Below are 27,385 nucleotides of genomic sequence, written 5' to 3'. Positions count from 1 at the left end.
GGGAATCGGTCATTTCCGGTGACCTATATAGGTCCACCACAGCTACTGATGCCAAAAAACCAACACCTACAACTGCGAAAAATAAAACCACAATCCCAAAAGTCCACAAATCAATCATCCCTAAATAAATTAAATCACATTCAATACTCCATAAATACACAAAACATCACAGCTAGAAAAAAAAAAATTAATTACCACCAGCAAATTCCGGCACTGCAAACTAGATCGGCCAGCCAACCCCCCCCCCCCAACACACACACACACACACACACACACACACACACACACACACACACACACACACAAAACCAATTCATAAACACCGTGCTATAATGACATTCACACACCACAACACCTTTTTACGCCGAAGCAGACAGGTGGAATCGGACGGTTCCATTGACCCTTCCTTCTACTCTGTAGATGAATATCGTAACAGAGACTGACAGGCCAGCTTAGGTAAAAATTCTGCTATATTTCAGTTTTGACAGCACTTGGTTGCAACATTCAAGATCGGGTATTCTGTGTACGATAAATTTATTAAAAGTGCGTATCTGTGTTTTATTCTGACAGTGTATCAATTCTGTAAATATTAGCAGTTACTGTAATATATTCACATATTTTGACAATCTCCTGACAAATGATGAGGATAATAATTATTATATTCAACTGTATTATGTTATACTTCCTGAGATGTTATTTGTCATGCGCGATGGCCAGCGGCTATTTCTGAAGAAGTACGTAAATATTTGTTCACTCCAGTAACTATCGTCTCTGAAATATCACCGGGGTCTAAGACTGGAGTCACTGTTTCAGGAACACAGACACACAGTTATTCCGTTACCAACTTCCAGGTTACCTGTAATGGTAGCCCGATAACTGCCAGAGAGCGAGAACTGTGAGCCAATAACGATAACTGCCAGAGGAAAATACCAATCTCTGACAGTTATTTTCATAGCCGCTCGAATTCCTTTTATGGTACCTCTCTTTATACTACCCGTCCAAGCTAAATTGACATATGAGGCGGTGGCTTAAGGGAACGACCGTACTTGTTAATGCCTGTACTGCAGCTCCTATCAGCCACCGCTCGGACATTAACTTTATTTAATTGTTTGTGCTAAAAGTAACGAAGGCGCATGATATAGTACACAGTTCTTATCAACAGATGGCGCGCAGTCTCACATTTATTCCCATGGCCTATAGAACGCCTTCCAAATGGTCTCCCCTCCCCTTAGTTCCTAGCCAGATCTCCGATGAGTTGACGGGAAAGCGTAGTACGATCTTAGGTCAACAGCTGGCGCGAGGCACTGTTGACATTAGACAGTTATTGAAATAACTGCCTGTATCAGAGGAACAGTTATCGCAGTAACTGTTACTTCTCAGTAACCAGTTATTTCTATCAGTTGTGTTATTTTTTGCCACCTCTAGTGGATGGATACATGTGTGTGTGCGAGTGTATACCTGTCCTTTTTTCCTCCTAAGGTAAGTCTTTCCGCTCCCGGGATTGGAATGACTGCTTACCCTCTCCCTTAAAACCCACATACTTTCATCTTTCCCTCTCCTTCCCTCTTTCCTGATGAAGCAACCATTTGTTGCGAAAGCTTGAATTTTGTGAGTATGTTTGTGTTAGTTTGTGTGTCTATCGACGTGCCAGCACTTTCGTTTGGTAAGTCACATCATCTTTGTTTTTAGATATATTTTTCCCACATGGAATGTTTCCCTCTATTATATTCATATCATTAATTTGAACCCAACAATTACATTTGTTATTGTCACTGTTGCATTTCGAAATCTTTCCTGTCATCTTATTTTCTCTTTCTGTTTTGGCAAGTAGTTTCACTTTGAATTCACCTTCTCCTCTTTACCGAATCTACCATACAATTTTATCCCGCCTATGTATACTCAATAATACGTAACCCACTTCCAAACAATAACCAAAAAAATTTTTTTTTCCGCTTTCAACACTACCACCGTTTCCAGTTCACAAACAGTTCCTTTCAGTTATTAAACACCCATTTCGGCTAGTTCTAATAACTTTCGCTTTTTTTCCATTTCAGTTTTTCCCACATCACTGATCTTTTTTAGCCACTCCCCACAGGTTTTAACGTCATTATTTCTTCATCAGACAATTGTTAGCCTCATTTTCACAATCTGCCACCACAAAACCACTCCTTTTAATACATTCACACGCAGTTTTTTCGAAATTTTCCCGAATTGCTTCACCCTTTAACGTGTTTTGGTGGCAACACAACCACCTAACCTTTGTGCACATCGTTGTGTACCAACCCAAGTTCATCACAGGATCAACATTGCCCAGCTATAACCAACACTTTTTCGCCTTTTTTCACACCAGATCTCCAGTTGCTTTCTAGTTCACCTTTATCTCTCCCCATATATTTTTATTTTCATTTTCATTTCAACCTCATGTTACACTTTCCACCTTCTAATACCATGTCACCCTCACAACATCCCCACAACGACCCCATTAAGTTTTATTTACATTCCCTCCGCAAACATGCCTTCGCCCTAGCCAGGTTACACTCCCATATTTTATTTTCTCAGGCTTGTCTGACATTTGGCATTACCCCCAAAGGCCTCACACTTAAAGTTCCCATCTCTGGCTGTAACCCTTCTTTCCATCAATCCCTATACCAGTTCCAAACTGAACAATCCATTGCCCTCACCCACATAATCCTTCACCTACACATCAACTCAGCTAATGAACACACCCGTCAACCACTGTCCTTAATAAAAGTCCTCAATCTATCCTCTCCCACATCCACACTGGCTGTTCAGAGCATCCTCCTACAGGCCAACCGCAAATTAGAACAGCATGCCACCCTCCACCTCAAAAAACTATCCAATCTCCTGGTTTCCCACCTCCGGAAAGGCAACTAACTCACCCTTCACAACCTTTCCAGCAAACCTCAACGTCCTCTCATTGCACACAGACCCAGTCTCTCCTATCTACTCAATCTCCCACTTCCAGCTCCACTCCCCCCAAAACCTCAAAATTCCAATCAACACAATCTGGAACCACACCCTAATTCAGTAGCTAACCTTTCCTCCAAACCTCTCTCCCAATCCGAAACCTCTGTCATATCCAAAGGCCTCACCTTCAGCCCCACTCCCAGATGCAACCAAACAGCCCTTGTCAAAGATTTACTGTCCTACACCCGTACTCTCTGCTGGAAATATCACTTTGCCATGAAGAAAAATGATCCTAATCCTACTCCTAATGATCCAACTCCCCAAGACACTATCCGAATTGAACCCTGCCTGGAACAGTTCCACCTCCTCTTCCTCAAAATCACCCTCACCAAACTTTCCAGGAATTTCTGACTTCCAGCCTTGCCTCTCAATCCTTCTTAAAAAACCTTAATCCTACTCCCAACATCACCACTGCTGAAGCCCAGGCTATCAGTGATCTGAAGGCTGACCGATCCATCGTCATTCTTCCTGCGGACAAGGGTTCCATGACCGTGGTACTTGATCGTCGGGAGTATGTGGTTGAGCGACTGCATCAGCTTTCAGACAACACGACATACAAAGTTTGCCAAGGTAATCCCATTCCTGATATCCAGGCGGAGCTTCAAGGAATCCTCAGAACCGTAGGCGAGTGTTTACCTGTCCTTTTTTCCCCCTAAGGTCAGTCTTTCCGCTCCCAGGATTGGAATGACTCCTTACCCTCTCCCTTAAAACCAACATCCTTTTGTCTTTCCCTCTCCTTCCCTCTTTCCTGATGAAGCAACCATTGGTTGCGAAAGCTTGGATTTTGTGAGTATGTTTGTGTTTGTTTGTGTGTCTATCAACCTGCCAGCACTTTCGTTTGGTAAGTCGCATCATCTTTGTTTTTAGATATATTTCTTTAACCTATCATCTACAATAAATTTTAGGGATAGTATTAGCTTGAGTGTTCCTATATTTCTATGGAACACAAACTGATCTTCCCCAACGTGAACTTCTACCAGTTTTTGCACTCTTCTGTAAATAATTTGTGTTAGTATTTTCCAATCATGGCTTACTAACCTGATAGTTCGGCACTATTCAACCTGTCAGCACCTGCCTCTTTTGGAACTGGAATTATTACATTCTTCTGAGAGTCTCTGTGTATTTCATGTGTTTCACATAGCTTACACATCAGGTGGAGTGGTTTTGTCTGTCATGGCTGGCTTTCCCTAGGATCTTAATTATTCTGGGGAAATGTCATCTATTCCAAGGGCATTTTTTCTACTGTGGTCTCTCGGTGCCCTGTCAAATTCTTCTCATAGTATCATATCTCCCACCTCGTCATCTATTTCCTCTTCTGTTTCTATAATATTGTCTTCAAGTTTATTTACTTTGTATAGCGCTTTTATATATTCCTTCCATCTCCCAGCATTCCCTTCTTTGCTTAGAAATGGCTTGCCATTTGAGATTTTGTTATTTGTTACAGCTGCTTCTCTTTTCTGTGAAAGTTTCTTTAAGTTACTTATGGGTTGCATCTACCTGTCCCCTGCTTATGCATGTTTCTACTGCCTCCATCCAATCCTGGTTAGCCATTTTGCACTTTCTGCAAATCTCAATTTTTATATGTCTTTATTACCTTTCAACTGTTGACCCAAGAATCTCTACTAGGCATCAACTTTTAAGCTACTGCATGCTCTGCTGCCTTCATATCGCAAAATGACCTAGTTCTAGTGTATTTCTATCCACTGTTTCAAACCATTGTCTGAAGCTTTCTCTGAAATTCTCAACCATTGGCTCTCTCAGTTTGCCTTAAATACCTACCTTTTTGCAATTTCTTCAGTTTTATTCTACTGTTCATAATGTCAATGGCTGCCTCACAACCCAGGCCATCTGGAGCCTCCTCTCCACCACCAGCGTTTCTGAACTTTGCCGAAGGCAGTTATCCCTGTAACACATTTACCATTCACAAAATTATCCCATTCTTGACCTACGGTTACCTATTGTCCCGACACCATCTGCCTGACAGTTTCCACCTCCTCTGTCTTGTCACCTCTTCCCTATTCGTGTCCCCTCACACTCATCATGTGCCGCTCTGCCATTGCACCCGCCCGCTGTTTCCTCTTCCCCGCTTCTTTCCTTTTCAGCTACACTACACCTGGCAGTCTCATTATGCTGTGCTTCCACCTAGTACCTGCATGCTTCGCTGGACAGTGCTCTTCTTTTCCTCCTACCTGTTTCATGCTATGACTTCCTCTTCCCTGCCCCACTCCAGATTACTGCATTCGTTCAATATGGCAGTTGCAGTCTGAATGGAGCTGTCAGAGATAGCGGTCATGTATGCATAATGTGTGCTCATTTTTGTGAATAAGTGTGTGTGTGTGTGGGGGGGGGTTCTTTTCTGAAGGAGGCTTTGGCCGAAAGCTAATTACATATAAGTCTTTTTGTTGTATCTGTCTGCAACTTGACATGTCATCTTTACTGTGAGTATCAATCTATCCTTTCCTAACATCATTGTTATTTTGAATCAGTTCTGTACTACTGTAATTAGCTTATCTTGCACCTCCTTCTCCTTTTACAACTTAACAGGATGCCTTAGTTTTATTCCTAGAATGAAAATTTTAGTTTATCATTTTCTAGTTTTTGTGCTTTTGAAATAAAATATCAGTATTTGTTTGTATCTTTAGAAGTAGACAAGTTGGAGTGTTGATACAATCTCCTCTCATTTCTTCGTGACATGTCTATTTTGTCAAACCCTTGTGTATTCATTTATTTATTTTATTTATGGAGTTAAATGTATATGTTTTCTTGAGAAAAGCTGTTTAAAAATATACTTAAAATGTGACCACAAACCTACCATGTTTGCCATGGGTACTATTACAGTTGTAAACATGATTCCACTTTGCTCCCTTCATGAGAAAAAAACTGTTCCTCATTTTCAGTTTTGAAGTCCCTTGAAGCGCTTCTCATTCCATGGAGTTTTGAATCTGCTGCAACATCCATTATAAGCATTTGAGCTAAGAGATCACCAATACCTGTGTTTAGCACATGTGGGTTATAGGCATGTTAATGTGTATTTATCAAAATCTGGTCAGTGATAGCTGCAGAAATTTGCTGTTTTCTGTGCTGGTTCAATTACAGTTAGGATTGGCAGCGCTGTGCCAGACTAGACATTTTTGCGCTCTCATAAAGATAAGCTATTTAGATTGTAATAACAGTTTGTTTAGTACAAATTACTCATTAAATACATATATCCATGCATTTTTAAGCTTACTATTAAAGGTATCACTTCCCTTTAAGATTGGTCCAGAAAACACGAAAAGATTATGAGGTCAGATTGTAGCAGTATATTTATCTTCTTTTTGGCACAATTAACTCAGAGAATCCTGCCTAATTACTCTGTTTTTCTTTCCAATTTGAGCATGTCCATTCACTGTTAATTTCATATTTCCAGAAAGTAGAGTAAATTTTAATTTGTTTGATTTAGAATCTTTTGCACTAATGGGTAATTTACATGTAGTTTTCATAGAATAAAGTTACATTCTGTCAGGATTAAGATCATTTAACAGGTACTGCAGTTGAGTAAGTGCTGAGTTCTTGTTGTAACTGGAAATAAATAACTTTGTACGTTATGAAGTGCGTCTGAAGCTCTAATCTGTAGACCTAATTTTTGCTGCTCGTAAGTAACAAAAACTCCTGTTGTGGAAAGTGTGTTAAGTGATTTAATTCCATTTTTTAATGTGTAATCCGTGGTGCAATGCTTGATAATTGTGAATGTTGCCAAAATATACTAAAGAGGGAGTGGTATGTGCTGACTGTGGGCTGGAATTTCACTGGGGTGACTGTAGTGGGGAACTGAATGGAAACTCAGTGAGGCTTTTCCATGGAACTATGGGCTTTGCAAAAAAGACACGAGAATTGCTGAGCAGGAGGCAAAAAGTGGTGCCCTTCAGCCTGAATTAGATCACACAAAATTTGAACTGAATAGGGTGAAGTGGGAAAAAGATATTGAGAACTGCATAAAGGTAACAAGCTCTTCAACTTCATCTACGTTTCGGCTGACATACTTGAATAAATTTGATTTTTTACCTGATGTAGGAGAGGGGGGGGGGGGGGGGGGGGGGAGGAGCCTCATCCAACTGCAGGTCACAGAAGGGTGCCGCAGACTTCTAGGAAAGATACTCAGTGTAGGTCGGTACCAAAAGAGAGTAGGAAGAATAGAGTCTTTTGAGGGGTGTAGGCCAGATGGTGCAGGACAATTTAGGGACAGGGTACCAGGTTGCCAAATATTGTGAAACCAAATGCTAGCCTTAGCCAGATGTCAGGGGACATTGGGAATTTGTGCAAAGGTTTTGGCAAATAGGATCAGGTTTTTATAGTTTGAGGAGAAGGGAACAGCTGGCTAAGACCATTAATTGCAACATTAGGAATGACCTGGATGAAATAGTAGTAGCAACTAGACACAAAAATATGACTTTTGTGGAGGTCCTGCAGCGCCATGACCAGGCCTAGGTAAACACTGCTACAATTGGGGGATGGGAATATAGTAGACATGACCTGCACCTGAATGGAAGAGGGGAAGATAAGGTGGCTGCACTTCTTGCTGATATTACATGAGGGCCACCAGTGCACATAGCAAGATAAATGTGTTTACAGTGTCAGAGGGACACTTTTTTAGTTAGAATCAGAATTCAGCCAGCCTGTTTTGAAAGAAGTGAAAGTAACAGAAGAGCCCCACAAAATGGTTGATAATGCACAGAAAAGTAAGGTTAGCTTGTTTTATCAAAATATTAGCGGATTGAGTAACAAGGCAGAAGAGCTACTTGTCTGGAAAATTTAGATAGCTCTGAAAAGATAAGACATCCTGTGCCAGTTTAAGCACCATATAACCGTACGGTTAGGCAAGTTACATACAGTATAAAAAATTACACTAATGTGGCTTACTCATGCACTAATAACATAGGAAAAGCAGAAGTCTTTCTTTGATGAAGCTCAGAATAATAAAAATAGGTGGTAACAAATGCTCTCTGTGATCATAAAGCACAAGTATTTACGATAAATAACAGAGCACCTCACAGTATGGATACTTCTCAGTGGAAATCAGTAAGAATAACCACTGACTCCAAGACAAATGTTTTTAACAATAGTTTACAGGAGACAACATGGGATCTAATTTATAATGAACCAAATGCTAACGTAAAATTTAATCTACTCCATGATATATTCATATCATTATCTAAAAATAGCTTTCTGCAGAAACTAATCAGAAGGGACACTACATAAACAGCCATGTAAAAAAACCATGGATCACTAGAGGGATTAAAGTACCTTGTGGAAAAGACAAATGTGTCTTTTGGCAAGAGCAAGTAATTATCCTGCAGTAGTTGCACACTACAAAAACTACTCAAAATTACTAAGAAGAGTTATTAAAAATCAAAGAACATGCACATAATGTCAGAAATCAGTACTTCTGCCAACCAACGTAAGGCCATATGAAATGTAGTGAAGTGACAGACAGGACAACCAGCCACAGAGCAAGTTAACATCACTATTGAACTGAATGTAAGGGCTATGAATGATGAGTCACAGGTGTCAAATATTTTTATTAATCATTTCTTAAATATTGTAGAAAGCTTAGGGTGGAACAGTTCAAAAGAAAAAGCACAGCAGTATGTTGAAAATGTACTTTCATAAATTTCAGTCACATGAATGTATCACCAACTTCTCCATCTGAAATTAAGAAAATTATACATTCTCTCAAAAATAAAAGCTCATCTGGTTTTCATGGTATTTCTGGTAGAAAACTAGAAAATTTGTTCCCATGTAATAAGTCCAGTCTTACCTGAAAGATGAAGTGCATCACTAACTCAAGCCATTTTTGCAGAGAGACTGAAGTACGTGATTGTTAAACCCCTCTTTAAGAAAGGTGATAAGAGAGACATCAGTAACTACTGACCTGTTTCACTACTGACATCATTCCCCAACATTTTTGAGAAGATGATGTATTCTAGAACAGTACCTCACCTTAGCAACAATAGTGTCCTTTGCAAATCACAGTTTGGGTTTCAGAAAGGTTTCTCTACTGAGAATGCCATTTACATGTTCAGTTACCAGATCAGTTACCAGATTTTACAAGCATTAAATAATAAAACAGTGCTGGTTGGTATTTTCTGTGACATCTCTAAGGCATTTAACTGTGTGAATCACAATATTCTCCTAGATAAATTGACGTTTTATGGAACTGATGGTATAGCCAACCAAAGAATAATGTCATATGTAACCAAACAAATGCAGAAAGTTGTAATTAGTAATTCAGGCAATCTAGCCCAGGACCATAAATATTACTGGAGAGAAATAATCTATGGAGCTCCCCAAGGTTCAATCATAGGTTCACTACTGTTCCTCATAAATGTAAATGATCTTCCATCTAGTATACAACAAGCAGAATTAGTTCTTTTTCTGGATGACACTAGTATTGTAATAAATCCAAGCATACATACAGAAACAGAAGAAACGGTAAACAAAGTTCTTAAAAGTATCATTGACTGGTTTTCGCAAATGGTCTCACCCTCAATTTTTTTTCTTTTTTTGTTCTTGAAGACACAACATATTAAGTTCTGCTCATCTAGAAGTAATACACCAATGATAAGCGTAATGCATGGTGAGGAAACTGTAAATAGAGTGGAAACTTCAAAATTCTCAGGGGATTGTATTGATGAGAATTTATTGAAAAAAGAAAAACACATTTTGGAATTCCTAAAACAACTTAGTTCAGCCAAGTTTGCGCTTACAGCCATTGCAAATCTTGGGGAGAGACAAATCAGTAAGCTGACATATTTTGCATTTATTCTTCCAATAATGTCATATGGAATAGTGTTCTTCGGTAACTAATCTTTAAGAGAGTATTCATTGTGCACAGATGTGCTGTAAGAATAATAGGTGGTGCTCAAACATTTTGTAGACATCTGTTGAAGGAGTTGGGCATTCTGGCTACTGCTTCACTCATGCAGTTTGTTGTAAGTAATCCACTGAAGTTTGGAAGGAACAGTGAGGTACATAATTACAATATTGGAAGGAAAAATGACATTTGTTACTCCACATTAAGATTGTCACAAATTAAGGAGTGCACAATTCTGCAATAAACATTTTTGATCACTTACCCACTGATATAAAATGTCTAACAGATAGCAAAGTAAAATTTGATAACAAACTGAGGTAGTTTATCATTGACAACTCCTGTTATTGTGTAGAAGAATTTCTATTAATTTAATGTGTAAAAGGTTGTGGGTAGGAATTACTAACTTACATTTGTAAATCCTTTTTCTTTTTGGAAAAAAACTTAGAAATGTTCAGAAAGTAACTGTATGTACAAATTAATTTGTGCTGTGAATGTAAAATGACTTGTCCCACATCATAATGACATGCAAAATGATCCATGAAACATATAACTAACTGACTTATGTTGAACAACTAAATCAGTGACTTGTTCCACATCATAATGACATGCAAAATGATCCATGAAACATATAACTAACTGACTTATGTGGAACAACTGAATCAAATCTATAATTCCAATTTCAAAATTCTTGGATTTCGAGAAATCAATATTGAAGTCTCTGCATATAATTATACTGTTCTCGAGAGAGTTACTTTCTTCCAAAAATTTCTCCGTATGACTATGAAAAACACTTAGTGCTGTACACAAATAAACTAAAGCTGTGTCATTCCTTGGTAATTCATCTATAGGGAATTTTATATCTTTTTCATTGGACATTCTCTAACAAAATATGTGTATTTACACCCATGACTCCATATTTTCCTACAATTCATACTACCTAGTTTGAACAGAGGGAGGTGTGTCACCTGTAACAGAGCTTGGCTGAGCCAATGTATTTTCGTCTTGAACTGCTCTTTCTTTATCATTTCCTACAATTAACTATTCTTAATATTTAATGAGTTGGTTTCAGACTTATGTAATAATTTTCTATTTTCTAGAGTTGGCAAAGATCAAGAGGTAGATGTCCTAAGAGATCATCATGCAAGTAATGAAAAATCTTCAAACAGCTCCGTTACGGAAGTTCCAGGTATGGCTATAAAGATAAATGTCATTATTTTTTATTAAAAGAATTACAGAAGTCATTAATATATAATTAAGAGATATAAACAATTTAGAATAGAAATCTCCTTCACACATATGTGATGTAGATATGTTAATGTTTTTTTTTTTTTTCATAAGAAGTCAGGCACAAAGAATGAAAAGTTTTCATTCTGCCTGTAATGATGTTATTATTTTGAATAGAGTTTTATTTGCCTCAAATATATACTTTGTAAACTGAACGCTACTGTTCAGTGCATGCAGTCCTTGAGCTTACCTGATGCAAGTATTATTTCTATATTCTTTTTACACATATGGGTACAGTTCAGAAAAAAATGTGGAAAAACTTCTTCTTCTTCTTCGCAGATGGATCACTTAGGACCATGAGTAATCAACATTTGTTGGCCTTCCTTTGTGCCCAGTATTTCTTCATATGCAACGAATGGGCTAGTTTTCATTGCACAGTTCACGTATGTCAGTTAGTTTCTCTCTCTTCTTCCTCAAAACCCCGTGTGTTTGTGATTTTTCTGATTTCATTTCTGCCATGTGGATTTGGAGACCCTAATTCTCTCAGGTCTTTTTCCATCTGTTTGTATCAGTTCAGTCTTGTAGTTTTGTTCTTTAAAAATGTATGGATTTTGTGTGTTAACTTGTTTGAGCCCATTGTTTCTAAATGCCCCATGAATTGGATTCTTCTCATGCGCATTGTGTCTGTTATTTTGGAGATATTTTTATGTATTTCTGCATTGGGTTTTGGATAATGCACACCATCTTTAGTTCTTGGTCATAGGATTTTCCTCATTATTTTATGTTATTTCACTTCTGATTCCCCTTTTAGTGTTCTGTGTTGAAGATTTAGTGTCTCAGATGTGTAGAGAGCTTCGGGTTTAATTACTGTTGTGTAATGTCGTATTTTGCAGTTCCACGAGAGACGCTTTTTGTTAACTGAAATGCCGTCTCCATTTTCTGCACTCTTGATCTGACAGATTTCTTTTCATTATAATTTTCTTTAATCCATTCACCTAAATATTTAAATTCTTTTACTCGAAAGATGTAGTTATTACCAATTTTGAGTTCAGAAAGTGCATCTTTGATGTCAGTCATCAATTTTGTTTTTTTCAAGTAAAATTTCTAATCCTGTTTTTGTTGTCTGGTCTTGTAATAATTCTAGCTGTTTTTGTGCATCAGTAATGTCTTGGGCAATCAGTGCCATGTCATCAGCAGATGCTTAACAGTTCAATTCTATGCCCTTACATTTTGGTCCCAGTCTGTGTACTGGTGCAGCTGCTTTTCTTCATTCTTGAACAACTTTTTCAAGAGCACAATTGAAGAGCACTGGGGACAGTCCATCCCCTTGTCATACTGCTGTGTCTATTTCAAATTCTGTGCTCAATTCTCCCATAAATTGTACTTTGGATTTGGTCTCCATTTGTGTTTCTTTTATTATGTTTGTTGTCTTTTGATCTAGTCCAAATTCTGCTAACACTTCTCGGTCTGTACTGTCATATGCTTTTTTAGTCGACAAATGTGATGACATAACTTTTGTTTGAAGTACTATCGAGTTTTTCAAGTTAAGGATTTGTTCTACGCATGATCGACCTTTTCTGAATCCACCTTCTCCTAGTTTTGAATCCAGCTGAGGTTCTACTCGGTCTAGTAGGACTTTAGATAGAATTTTGTATGTTATTGATGATAAAGACATTCCACAACAGTTGTTGGGGTCTGTTTTACTTCCTTTTTTGTACAGAGGCTGTCTGATTGCTGTCTTCCAATCTGTGGCGATTTTTTTCATTTTTCCAGATTTCATCTCTAATTTCTTTGAGTTTTGTAATAAGATTTTCTCCTGCATTTTTCCATAACTCTGTGATGATTTGGTCTTCTCCTGATTCTTTGTTATTTTTCAGTGACTGAATTATCTCTTTAATCTCCTGTAAACTTGGTGGCTTTGAGTCTGGGTTTCATTGTTTTATTTGGCTCTTCTTCCGTGAGCTGTTTTCAAGTTGAGCAATCTACACTTGTCATTACATTTTCAACTGAAACAGTCTTGATATGTATCTTACAGCTCAAGCCTTATTGAAATGATTGTAAATAATGACAAACTTTATAGAAAATCAATGTCATGTAGCTGAAGATTTGGGAAAAAACAATAAGTAATGAAACTGGCAGTAAAAGTCATTTGCCAATGCATTATGAACATTGATTTTTGGGATATCAGATAGTTTATATTGGGAACATGACAGAAACTAAAGAATTGAGAAAAGTGTAAAATTTGATACAGATTACAGGGAGCAAAATTTTTCAGGATGGCAGATTGACAGTGACATACAGAGTACTCAGTAAGAGTTAAGAATGTCTTTAGGCATCACAAAAAGAAAGGAAAATACGTGCTTATGTCCTGTAGGCAATGAAGTCGAGTGAGATGCAGAACATACTCACTCTGGGCAAGGTTGGGGAAAGAAGAAGGAACCATGTCAGCAGTTGGCGTAATCTGTTTAGGGAAACTACAGAATTCCTGGATTGCTGGAAGGGGATCTGAATCCAACTCCACACAGATGCCAGTCCAGTGTGTTAATTTTGTGTCAGCAGTTATGAGGATGAAGGTAGAATATGGGAACCATTTGTATGCATGTTTAATACTGTCAAAATAGGTTTTCTTATTTATTTGTGACAGTTTTACACAATTTTGTGATCTATTAGATGGTATAGCTGACATAAATCCACTGCTGAAGCATCATAAATGATCATGTTTGTTTTCTGGGGAATGTGCTGCTGTTGTGAATGAAACATTATATTAACAAAGAGAGAAAATACATTCAGGTGCCAGGACATTGGTAAGACCAAAGATCATAGGGACTAGGTAGCAGATGATAGTGTCAAACCGTTCAACTATGTACAGACTTTTCTGTTGACTTACACCTGTTGGTATTTGAATTACAAGGAGACACAAAAGCAACAGCTCAGCAAGACCAGGTTGCTTGCTTCAGGAGGTCAAAATGACGTTTATTCACATGTAGAAGAACACTGTAAATCATTGAGACAAACTCTGGAGTTTGGTCACGTGTAAAGGTTTTTTTTTATTGTTATTATTTAGTGTACAATACATAACAAATTATTTAGTGTACAATACATAACAATCGGCTCATAGCCGTTGATCCTCATCACACGTAAAGGGGTGAAAGGAAATATTTACTCTTCAAAGGAAAAGTGTACAACTGAAAATGACCATTACACAAAGAAAGAAAAGAACACAAAACAACGGATAATTGAGGATGAAATAGTATAACATTATGAAAAGGATACACTGCTCCTAGTGAAGATGCTGAGTTGCATACAAGCATAACAGAAAGGCTGCTAAACATTATCTTCAACTTTTGTAGTCCTGTCTTCCTCAGTTGTGTGTAATGTTAAATGTGCAAACAATATATATGAGTCTTCTAAAACAAACCCTTTGGTTGCTTCATGTAAACTATTTTTTTTCAAATCGTCATTAAGGAATGCAGAAATGGCCTGATTTGCATATCTCGTGAAGCTGTTATGGCTACTAAAACTCTGGGTCATATTGGACCACAAGAGAGATCGTCTGTTCATAATTGTTGCCTTCTCATTGTGAACGGCCTTTTGCGCATAATCTAGCTCTGATGTGGTCAATTCTGATACACACGATAGACCCATTTACATCTAGCTGCCTATGATTGTGTGGTAATGGTACCAGATCCCAAGTTTTGGTCTTCTTCAAACACACCATTTCCTCTTAAAGTGCTTGCTTCCACTTGGATGACTCTTGTGGTGCCATCACTTCTTTAAATGTTTGAGGTTCTAATATACTGGCAAAACAGGCTATTTCTTGGTCCCAAAAATGAGCACGTACTCTCAGATTAGATCAATCTCCCAGATCCAGCCTTTAATTTTCTTTGACTTGTGCACTAGTATCATCTTCTTTTGATTCCTCTTGACCATCTTCTGCAGGATTGTCACCTAAGTAAAATTCAGCATGTCTTTGTTCCATGTTTAAGTAGTACATTTACAATAGATTGTGACTCAGGATTGTAAAGATGATAATTGGTACTACATCCATCGTAGCAAACCATGATCAGTGACCTCCATTTACTACCTCATTTTTATGAAGATTGGTCAGGAATGTGTACATATGCTGATGATACAAACCATTTTTCAGGTGAAGTAATAGTATTATTTGCTTTACATGGCCGTTGACATACTGCCTCTGCACACAGTTTGTGAGATAAGTCTCTACTCAATAATATAGTGTGTGCACACCCAACAATGGATCTGTTTTCTTCATCAATTTGGCCATTCTGCTGTGGTGTATAGAGACATGTATTCTCTTGTATTATTCCATTTTGCTTGAAATAATCTTCAAATTGCATATTTATCTACATGGTTCCATTGTCACTTCTCAAAACTCTGATTTTGTTTCCAGTTTGTCTTTCAGTCAGTCTCTGAAATTCCAAAACCATAGGGAAATATCATGTTTGCTTTTAAGAAAATACAAAACTCTGTATGAAGTGCAATCATCTTTGAACACTATGTACAAATAGGCACCTCCAGGAGATGATTTTCTCATCCATCCACTCAAATCAAAACAGAAACTTTTGATCTTTATTTGAAATTTGACTTAAACAATTTTCTCTTCATCTTGCCGTACTCACACGAGTCACAATGAAGATCTTCCTCTTTATTCATTTTTAAACCAGAATTTAAGTTCATGTTAGCTATATTCTTCAGACCGCTGAAATGGTTGTGTCCAAGTCTCTCTTGCCAGATCATTATGGAATTCAAAGAAGCAGTAGTCATACATCTGGATATTTAAACAACATTTGGTAACACTGATTTTCCATATTGATTTCTGCTGCAAGTAGACCTGTATTGTGAACTTCCAATTTTCTTGTTGCTAAAAATAACTTTCATTCCTCTTTTTGTGATTGCTCCCACTGGAAATAAGTGTTTCTTTAGCTTAAGAATACATAATGTATATTCCAAAGTGTGAGGTTGCCATTTTCCCCTCAACTGATGATAATACATCAATGGGTCCAATGCTTTCTGCTTCAACAATCGAGTCATCTCCAGTTTGAGCCACAAGATTGAATTGACGTGAAAGTGTCGTAGCAATCTTCAGGTGATGTCACATGTTTTGACACAACACTGTTGGATAACCAAATATTTTTGTGACCTGGAGCAAAAGCATCAGCTTGTTCTGCACTCAAAGCCAGGTGCTCAGAATTATCAGTCTTTGTTTCAAGTTTTGTTAAAAGTTTTCTGCACTCAGATTTGAAATGTCCAATAACATGCAGTGTGTTTTCTATTGACAATGTTAGACGAATTGTGATTCTTTGAACTGTACTTGCTTGTTTTGTCTACATAAATGCTGCAAAGGCTGTTGACTTTTCCTCATATTCTAAAAGCTTTTGTTCTTCTTTCAATAAGATTGAAATCAGATTATCAAAAGTGCATTGATCTTCAGCTCACCAAGTCCCACACAGTCAAAAACATTCCAAATTTTGCTGCCAGACTTCGCAAAGCTGTACCCATATTGTCAATTTCTGTCCAGCTAATGCTTGTACTTAAGATTCAACTTGACTTATATGTTGTTTGATTGTGTCTGTTGGCAACTTTCTGTGATAAAAAAATTTCTGCCTCAAGACCATTTTATTAACTGCAGATCACTGCTAATGAATAGTATTTACTCTGGCCCACATTTCTGCTGCATTTATGGACGTCATGACACACTGCACTAATAGCAGACAGCATGAGATTGCCTTCGTATTTAACTCATCCCAAGCTATTTGACTTTCACCAGCTTCAGTTGGCTTCAGTTTCCCCTCCGTGATATGAAGACCAGTGTGAAAACAATTTGTAACTAGTACTTCTTACCCTCAAATTTCTAGATACTGTAAGTCTTCAATTCATCCAACTTTGTGTAAGTCAAAATATCAAACAAATTTAAAGTACTTTGTTCATGCTGGTTAGCAGTGTTGTTCATATTAAAGGTATTTTGACTTTAGAACTATATAAACAACATCTAACATTCTCTGAAGTCAGTACACAGGTTGTTCGGAACTTTTCTTCACAAACTTCTTGGGCTCATAGAGGGGAGTGAGTACATAATATTTTGAACTTATACCCACGTCCAGAAACATATTTTTTCCATTGTACAATGGTTTCAATTCAGATGGGAATGAAGTCTTTCGCGACAGCACTTATATGTAAAACATTCTCGGTTTGACAGGATGATGTGTATTACTTCATGTGGGGTCATATGCACAGTTTAATCAACAAGTCTCCTGTAGAGACGCAAAGATGTGCTGCTGCACTGGAAATTGAGGAGACCCCACCAGATGGGATGGAGAGTGTGTATCAGAATACGCTTCGCAGGTACAGTCCCTGTAACAACGTCAGTGGTCGCCACATCGAGCTGTTACTGTAATGCATCAGCACTGTTCTGCACTTAAAGTATGCCAGGTTCTTTTCTGTTTTGCAATAATGGAAAGCACCAGTCCTGTTCTGTACATACAGTATGCTGTATTGTTTTTCATTTTGGAATAATGTATACATGTAATGTAAGTGTTAATACAAACAAATGTGATTAAATGATAAATGGATGTTTCATTATGTTTCCTTTTGAATTGTTACCTAATAATTGTACTGTGCCATACCTAATTTAATTCCTCAAGCGAAATTGGATGAGCTAAACATTTGAATCGAATGTAAAACATTCTTGGTTTTCTTGCCATGTCAACTGGGATAAAATCTCAAGCTTTCGACGATTACCTCCATCGTCATCGTCAGGAGCAACTAACTGTCTTCACTGCTGCAGTGGTAGCCTTTTTTATAGCCTGTGGATGGCTCCTGATTGGTTGGCTTGTGATTGGTTGGCAATTACGTACTGCTGTCGCAGACAGTGTCAATGTGTGCGCCGGTGGCACCACTGCTTCCATTGGAATGTAAACCTTAGAAGGAACATCTCTGCTGCTTCTCTGCATCAAGCGCTCATTTCCATGGACAGCTCACGTGGTATCCGCTATCGCGGTTAAAGTTCTTTTGGCTCGTTCTTATTTCAACAGCCTCCTTAATAACAGAATCCCAGTACATGCAGGCATGGGACAGAATTTTTGTTTAATCAAACAATATTTTATGCTTGTTCATTAGGCTGTGCTCCGCAATTGCCGATTTCTCCAGTTCTCTATTTTTAATATGGTGTTGGTGTTGTGCACAGCTGTCAGAAATGGTACGAATAGTCTGACCTATATAATTGCTTCCACACTCACACGGGATATTATAAACTCCAGGGACCCTCAGGCTGAGATTGTCATTAACAGAGCACATCATCTCCTTAATTTTCTTAGGTGGACAAAAAATCGGTCTTATACCCTGTCTACGCAGGACTCTTTCTATTTTGCTGGAAATAGCGCCACAAAGAGGAAGAACTGTAATCAGTGTGTCATCCTGTGAGTGTGCAGCATTTTCACGTTTCCTTTTTTTGGAGAATGCTGCTTCTATATTGCATGCACCATAGCCATTCTTTCGGAACACGTACTTCAGATTGTTAATCTTGGATCTTAAGTGGTCCTCATCAGAAACAGTTTTTGCTCTACATAAAAACGTGTTCAAAATGGCTCTGTTCTGAGCAGGATGATGGAAACTCTGTGCATTCAGGTATAAATCGGTATGCGTCGGCTTATGGTACACAGAGTGGCCAAGACGCCCGTCCGCCTGTCGTTGTACTAAAACGTATAAGAAAGACAGTCTCCCTTCCTTCTCCATCTTGACAGTGAACTGGATGTTCGAATGTATGCTGTTCATGTATTCCCTGAATTGTTCGAGAGCTTCTTCACCGTGTGGCCAGATCATAAATGTATTGTCAATATAACGATAAAATCAGGATGGACGGAGGGGAGCCGAACTTATTGCACGTTCCTCAAAATTCTCCATAAAAATGTTAGCCAGTGATGGAGACAACACAGAGCCCATCGCCATACCGTCTGTCATTTCATAAAATTTGTTACCATACAAGAACCAGGTGGTCATCATCATGTGCCGGTTTAGTTTCAGGAGGAAAAAGATCCGCCAGCATTTTCAAAGTGTCCTCCACAGGAACTTTTGTGAACAGTAATACCACATCCAGGCTGACTAAAATGTCATGTGGACCAGTTCTAATCTGTTTGATTTTCTCAATGAACATCTGGGAGTTTTTGATGTGATGTTCACACTAGCCAACTATAGGGATCATCAACTTTGTTTGGTATTTGGCCAGATTGTAAGTAGGAGAACCAGTTGCACTGACAATAGGTCTCATGGGAACATTATCCTTGTGGATCTTTGGTAGTCTGTACAACCTGGGCAGTCTAGGAGCTCGGACTCTGAGACTTTTTGTAACATCGTCTGGCAGCCCGAAATTCTTCAGTAACATCATGGTTTTTCTGCTGTACATCAAAGCTGGGTCCCATTTAAGACATTTATATGTACTGTCCTCCAACAGTGATGTCATTTTACTATGATATTCGGTAGTATTAAGGATCACGGTGACATTTCCTTTGTCAGCTGGTAATATGACAAGATCTTCATCCTTCCAAAGTAAACGGAGCCCCTCCCTCTCCTCTCTACTGATATTAGATCTGGTAGGTTTAGCTGAGGCCAAAAAGTTACTGGTAAAAAGTCTCACTTCGTCGGCGTCGTCCTGTGCAAGATGCCGCACCACCTGTTCTACTCCACTGATAAGATCCACGATGGGTATAGTACGTGGTGTAGGAGCAAAATTCAAACCTTTATTAAGGGCCGAGATGGCTCCTTTGTCCAGGTTCTTGCCTGACAGGTTGACGACAGTGCGTGCTGTTTTGTACGATGTCTCTGATCTTTGCATAGCTGCAAGACGCTCAAATTTCTTTACCTGTTTAGCTGATGTATTGTTAAGATGAGCTCTTTGATGAGCAGCCGTCTTCATATCAATTAACTCCCAGTCAAATGGCGAGAGAACTGTAGATAACAAAAGATGGCAACTATATTAACATCATGCATTAAAATCTAGTTCGTATCCTTGTGTATTGTAACCTTTCTTTGACAATCACCCGGCTTGTCTTCTGTAATATATTCTTCATTCCAACTGACTTGATATGGTGTTTAACCACATTTCTTAGAAGTTTTAGTACATACCATAAGCCGACGTGTACTGATTTATACCCGAATGCACAGAGTTTCCATCATCCTGTTCAGAAGAGAGCCATTTTGAACACATTGGTACATAGAGCAAAAACTGTTTCTGACAAGGACCGCTTAAGGTCCAAGATTAACCATCTGAAGTACGTGTTCCATAAGAATGGCTATGGTGCACACAATATAAAGGCAGCATTCTCCAAAAAAAGGAAACGTGAAAATGGTGCACACTCACAGAAATGAAACACTGATTGCAGTTCTTCCTTTTTGTGGTGCTATTTCCAGCAAAATAGAAAGAATCCTGAATAGACGGGGTATGAGACCGATTGTTCGTCCTCCTAAGAAAATTAAGGAGATGATGTGCCCTGTTAAGGACTATCTCGGCCTCAGGGTCCCTGGAGTTTATAATATCCCCTGTGAGTGTGGAAGCAATTATATAGGTCAGACCATTTGTACCATTTCCGACCGCTGCGCAGAACACCAACGCCGTATTAAAAATAGAGAATTGGAGAAATCAGCAATTGCGGAGCACAGCCTCATGAGCAAGCATAAAATACTGTTTGATTAAACAAAAATTCTGTCCCATGCCTGCACGTACTGGGATTCTGTTGTTAAGGAGGCTGTTGAAATAAGAATGAGCCAAAAGAACTTTAACCGCGATAGCGGATACCATCTGAGCTGTCCATGGAAATGAGCGCTTGATGCAGAGAAGCAGCAAAGATGTTAATTCCAAGGTTTACGTTCAATGGAAGCGGTGGCGCCAACAGCGCACACATTGACACCGTCTGCAACAGCAGTACGTAATTGCCAACCAATCACAAGCCAACCAATCACAAGCCATCCACAGGCTATAAAAAAGGCTACCACTGCAGCAGTGAAGATAGTCAATTGCTCCTGACAATGATGATGGAGGTAATTGTCGAAAGCTTGAGATTTTATCCCAGTTGACATGGCAAGAAAACCAAGAATGTTTTACATTAATTCAAATGTTTAACTCATCCAATTTCGCTTGAGGAATTAAATTAGGTATGGCACAGTACAATTATTAGGTAACAATTCAAAAGGAAACATAATGAAACATCCATTTATCATTTAATCACATTTGTTTGTATTAACACTTACATTACATGTATACATTATTCCAAAATGCAAAAGGATACAGCATACTGTACGTACAGAACAGTACTGGTGCTTTCCATTATTGCAAAACAGAAAAGAACCTGGCATACTTTAAGCACATAACAGTGCTGATGCATTACAGTAACAGCTCGATGTGGCGACCACTGACGATGTATCAGGGACTGTACCTGCGAAGTGTATTCTGATACACACTCTCCATCCCATCTGGTGGTGTCTCCTCAATTTCCAGTGCAGCAGCCAGAACTTGTAGCAGCACATCTTTGCGTCTCTACAGGAGACTTGTTGATTAAACTGTGCATATGACCCCACATGAAGTAATACACATCATCCTGTCAACTCTGTCGCCTACGAGGACAAGCAACTCTGTGACTTTTTTCTTTCCCTCAGCAGATGTAGATGTGTTCCACATCTGAAATGAAACCACTGTAGAACAGGAATGGTACGTTTCTCGACATGGGTTTCTGTTCAAAATATTGTGAACTCACTCCCCTCTACGAGTCCTAGAAGTTTTTAACAATAATTTACAGACACTCTGTATGTTGTAAGTACTTTGTTTGAAGTAACTGAAGAGAACAGCTTCTGAGTACTGATGGCTTTATTCATAGTAGTTGGTTTTTTGCTAAGGCACATAATCCTCTGATTTCTAATGATGTAGAAAAGGTAATTCTTGTGATAAAAATGTGATTAATAATTATTTTCAGTATACTTTATAAAAATAGCCTGCAGTGGCTACTTCTGCCTCTTAGTGTATAATTTGGTCATACAATGCCTCTCGAGGTGCTGAGATATATAGAACACATTGTGCAAATGAACAGTTGTTAGTAGATGGACACAGAGAGAAATGGAATAAACTGACATGTCATACAACAAATGAGTGGGAGACATATTCCCTGGGATTATCGGGATTGATCTTAATTATTTGATCGCCATGTGAGCTATGATCCTGCGAGTCTCCTTTTCTGTTCTTATACTTTGCAGTTGTGGAGGTACATTCACACATAAACAATGTGTCCGTATGAATAAATGATTGTACACTCTCTCTCTGGGAAGATGACTACATAGATAAAATAATTATTCTATGGATACACAAAAAATACAAAGAAAAGTGAAAAAAGAGAGAGAATTTCTTAGTGACAGCTTACGTTTAAGTTTGTCATAATGTACACAAGAGATTTTGTCGCCAGCAGTAACTGCAAACGTCACAACAGAAATTCAGCATGTCTATTTTGTAGATGATGGTGGTGGTGGTTAGTGTTTAACGTCCCGTCGACAACGAGGTCATTAGAGACGGAGCGCAAGCTCGGGTTAGGGAAGGATTGGGAAGGAAATCGGCCGTGCCCTTTCAAAGGAACCATCCCGGCATGTGCCTGAAAAGATTTAGGGAAATCACGGAAAACCTAAATCAGGATGGCCGGAGACGGGATTGAACCGTCGTCCTCCCAAATGCGAGTCCAGTGTGCTAACCACTGCGCCACCTCGCTCGGTGTAGATGAGTTGACACTATTACAAGGTCAGCATGTAAATATTAACTTCTTTTAATATGTTACAAAGTGTTCTTGTTTCTGGCTGTGTGCTATGCTGAGAACACGGACTTTTTGATTTTTGTCACTGATCCTTATACATAATTATTCAAAGGCTGAAAAAATTAAGTTTCACAATTACAGCATTTAAGGCAATTATCTGGACCTGCATTAATTCAAGTAAATATGTTGTTACTGCTCACTACATATGGAATTCAGTTATGAAACTGGAAATTGAACTGTATCTTTCTACATTTTTCTACACACACAAAAAAAAGTTTTGTGTCACCTCGGTTCCAAGAGTTTTGGAACATGTACAGAAAATTGGAATAGAGATCAATATAAACATAATTTCTGCCCTTTTTATTGCTCATGAAAACCACACATTGCATGTTGTACCACAATACAGCGAGACCTTCAGAGGTGGTGGTCCAGATTGCTGTACATGCCGGTACCTCTAATACCCCGTAACACGTCATCTTGCATTGATATATGCCTGTATTCGTCATGGCATACTATCCACAAGTTCATCAAGGCACTGTTGGTCCAGATTGCCCCACTCCTCAATGGCGATGTGGCGTAGATCCCTCAGATTGGTTGGTGGGTCACGTCATCCATAAACATCCCTTTTCAGTCTATCCTAGGCATGTTTGATAGTGTTCATGTCTGGAGAACATGCTGGCTACTCTAGTAGAGCAATATCATTATCCAGAAGGAAGTCATTCACAATACGTGCGAGATGAGGGTGCAAATTGCCGTACGTGAAGACAAATGCCTTGCCAATATGCTGCTGATATGGTTGAGGGGCATGAAAGGGAAGCAGTGGTTGGGAAAGGAGTGAGACAGGGTTGTAGCCTCTCCCCAATGTTATTCAATCTGTATATTGAGCAAGCAGTAAAGGAAACAAAAGAAAAATTCAGAGTAGGCATTAAAATCCATGGAGAAGAAATAAAAACCTTGAGGTTCACCAATGACATTGTAATTCTATCAGAGACAGCAAAGGACTTGGAAGAGCAGTTGAACAGAATGGACATTGTCTTGAAAGGAGGATATAAGATGAACACCAACAAAAGCAAAACAAGGATAATGGAATGTAGTCAAATTAAGTCAGGTGATGCTGAGGGAATTAGATTAGGAAATGAGACACTTAAAGTAGTAAAGGAATTTTGCTGTTTGGGGAGGAAAATAACTGGTGATGGTTGAAGTAGAGAGGATATAAAATGTAGACTGGCAGTGGCAAGGAAAGCATTTCAGAAGAAGATAAATTTGTTAATATCGAGTGTAGATTGAAGTGTCAGGAAGTCGTTTCTGAAAGTATTTGTATGGAGTGTAGCCATGTATGGAAGTGAAACATGGATGGTAAATAGTTTCGACAAGAAGAGAGTAGAAGCTTTCGAAATGTGGTGCTACAGGAGAATGCTGAAGATTAGATGGGTAGATCACATAACTAATGAGGATGTGTTGAATAGAATTGGGGAGTAGGGGAGTTTGTGGCACAACTTGACAAGAAGAAGGGACCAGTTGGTAGGACATGTTCTGAGGCATCAAGGGATCACAAATTTAGCATTGGAGGGTAGCGTGGAGGGTAAAAATCGTAGAGGGAGCCCAAGAGATGAATACACTAAGCAGATTCAGAAGGATGTAGGCTGCAGTAAGTACTGGGAGATGAAGAAGCTTGCACAGGATAGAGTAGCATGGAGAGCTGCATCAAACCAGTCGCAGGACTGAAGACCACAACAACAACAAACATGGTTGCACTATCCGTCAGAGGATGGCATTCACATATTGTACAGCCATTACCACCTTCCATGACCACCAGCGGTGTATGTCGGCCCCACATAATACCACCCCAAAACAGCAGGGAACCTCCACCTTGCTGCACTCGCTGGACAGTGTGTCTAAGGCATTCACCCTGATGGAGTTGCCTCCAAACATGTCTCCGACAATGGTCTGGTTGAAGGCATATGCGACTCACATTGGTGAAGAGAACATGTTGCCAGTAGCGAGTGGTCCATTTGGCATGTTGTTGAGCCCATCTGTACTGCTCTGAATGGTGTTGTAGTTGCAGAGATGGACCTCGCCATGGGCAACGGGAGTGAAGTTGCACATCATGCAGCCCATTGTGCACAGTTTGAGTCATAACACAATGTACTGTGCTGCACGAAAAGCATTATTCATCATGGTGGCATTGCTGTCAGGGTTCCTCCAAGCCATAATCCATAGGTAGCAGCCATCCACTACAGTAGTAACTCTTAGGCAGCCTGAGCGAGGCATTTCATCAGCAGTTCCTGTATCTCCTCCATGTCCGAACAACATTGCTTTGGTTCACTCCGAGACGTCTGGACACTTCCCTTGTTGAGAGCCGTTCCTGGCACAAAGTAACAATGCAGACACGATCGAACCGCATTATTGACTGTCTAGGCACGGTTGAACTAAAGACAACACGAGCTGTGTACCTCCTTCCTGATGGAATGACAGGAACTGATCAGCTGTCAGACCCCCCTCCATCTAATAGGCACTGTTCGTGCGTGGTTGTTTACATCTTTGGGCAGGCTTAGAAACATCTCTCAACAGTCAAAGGGACTCTGTCTGTGATACAATATCCACAGACAATGTCTATCTTCAGGAGTTCTGGGAACCAGGGTGATGCAAAACTTTTTTGATGTGTGTATTTTGGTGATATATGTTGATAAGTAAAACAATTCATTAGTGAATCTGTAGAATTTTCATAGGTTAATAGTATTTGCAATACATTTATCGCTCACCTTGTTTTTTGTGCTGAAAGAGTCCTGCTAATCAGTGCCCCTTGACCTTGGATCTGCTCTTCTCAGTGGACTTCTTCTCATTTTCTGTCAAAAGGTGCTGCAAGAGATTTCTGTTGTTGAACGTATCCACTGGAATAACACACCGAGATAGTTTGAAGTTGGTGTATTGCCTGTAATATACAATTCTGGATGATGACAGATCAATTACGTTTGCATTCTTTACAGCCAGAAAAGAGAGTATACATCGGTTGGACTCCATCCAGACAGTAACAATTGTTACAAATCTATTTCAAAATCATTTGCTTTGTGGCGAGCATTTCTTTGATGTCACAGAGATCATGTTCTCTCCACACCAGTCACTCAGTGTTTGATTCCACCCAGCAAGTGGAAGTGCTGCCTTGCCTGCAGCACAGGATCAGTACAACTCCGATCTGCACAGACCGTAAAAGACCTTCGGAAAGTAGGGTGCTTATCACTAACTAACTAACTACCTTAAATCGAGAAACATCTTTCATCAGCCAATGAAGAGCATTCCTAGAATGAGAAACCTCATTACAGGAAGGCTGTGACAGAAATAGCTCTGAAATTTCTTTCTTTTCCCTTGTGCATGATCATAAAATTCTTTTACAATATTCTTGCATAGAAGAAGGTGTAATTAGATGAATGACAAACACTAACTTCACTTAATGAAGGTTTACTCAGCACTTGCACTTACAAGAGCGCAGAGCAAACTGCCTCTGACCAGAACACATAGAGTATATATACAGCTACAGAACATTCCAGTACAATGATTCTTGACATTTGTGGATACTTATAGAATGTACTCAAATCGAATATAGAAATTAAAATTTTTCACTTCAGGCAAGTTTTGATCTTATGACCCTCCAGGCAACAAGCTAGTATCATAACCACTACACTATGGCGACTGCACTACTTGCCTTCTTCAGTGACATTCCTCCCTCCATAAGATAACAGCATCTCGGTGTTACATCCTCATAGTCCGGGAACGAGTCATCGGTCATGCATACTCTGACTCCCGATGCCTGATGTTCGCCCTGGCGGTGATCATCTTAGAACTTTGTTTGCTGCTACATTCTTCATTACCTTTCCGCTTGTTGCCTGTTGCTGGAGCTTCGAATTTACCCTGGCTTGCAAGATCCTTATAAGGCTTCATTTGAAGGACGTGGACCGTATCTCTGATCGTTTGTCATCTTGTGTCGGGATCGAAATCTTCAAATTCATAAGTTACATCAGACATGTGTCTTACAACCTTATAAGGTCCAAAGTAGCGCCGGAGGAGCTTCTCAGAGAGACCAACCTTCCAAACAGGAGTGAAGATACAGACGAGGTTACCAGGCTGGTAGACAACAGGGTGGTGGCTCGCGTCATACCTTTGGCGATCATTTTCTTGAGCCTGCAGCATGCGGAGTTGAGCTAACTGCTGAGCTTCATCAGTTCTGGTCAACATCTGGCTGATGTAGTCGTCGTCCACGTCATCAGGATGTAATAGAGAGACAGACTCCATCGTCGTCGTCGCCTCATGCCCATGCACGAGGAAAAATGGCGTAAATCCTGTGGTGTCTTGTTTGGTGGTATTGTAGGCAAATGTCACGAAAGGTAGCACCTCATCCCAGTTGCTCTGCTCAACATTGATGAACAGCTAAGCTCGTACTAAGGTGTTCAGTATGCCCGTTAGTTTGCAGATGGTAGGCAGTCGTCATGTGATGAGTAATGTTGCACCGACGGTTTATCTCTGT

The 27,385-nt window shown here is 39.3% G+C and overlaps 1 protein-coding gene across 1 annotated transcript in view; it reads left to right on the top strand.

Annotated features, from left to right (window-relative positions):
• Positions 1-27,385, top strand: part of LOC124776164 (phospholipid-transporting ATPase ABCA3) — a 544,268-nt gene that overhangs the window by 213,209 nt on the left and 303,674 nt on the right. Inside the window, exon 12 of the mRNA XM_047251005.1 lies at positions 10,939-11,027. Coding sequence (XP_047106961.1) covers positions 10,939-11,027 — 89 coding nt within the window. The remainder of the gene's footprint in view (positions 1-10,938; positions 11,028-27,385) is intronic.

The sequence above is a fragment of the Schistocerca piceifrons genome, chromosome 2 (genome assembly GCF_021461385.2).
Source record: "Schistocerca piceifrons isolate TAMUIC-IGC-003096 chromosome 2, iqSchPice1.1, whole genome shotgun sequence".
Taxonomy (NCBI): Eukaryota; Metazoa; Arthropoda; class Insecta; order Orthoptera; family Acrididae; genus Schistocerca; species Schistocerca piceifrons.
This window is presented reverse-complemented; position numbering and strand designations above follow the sequence as displayed.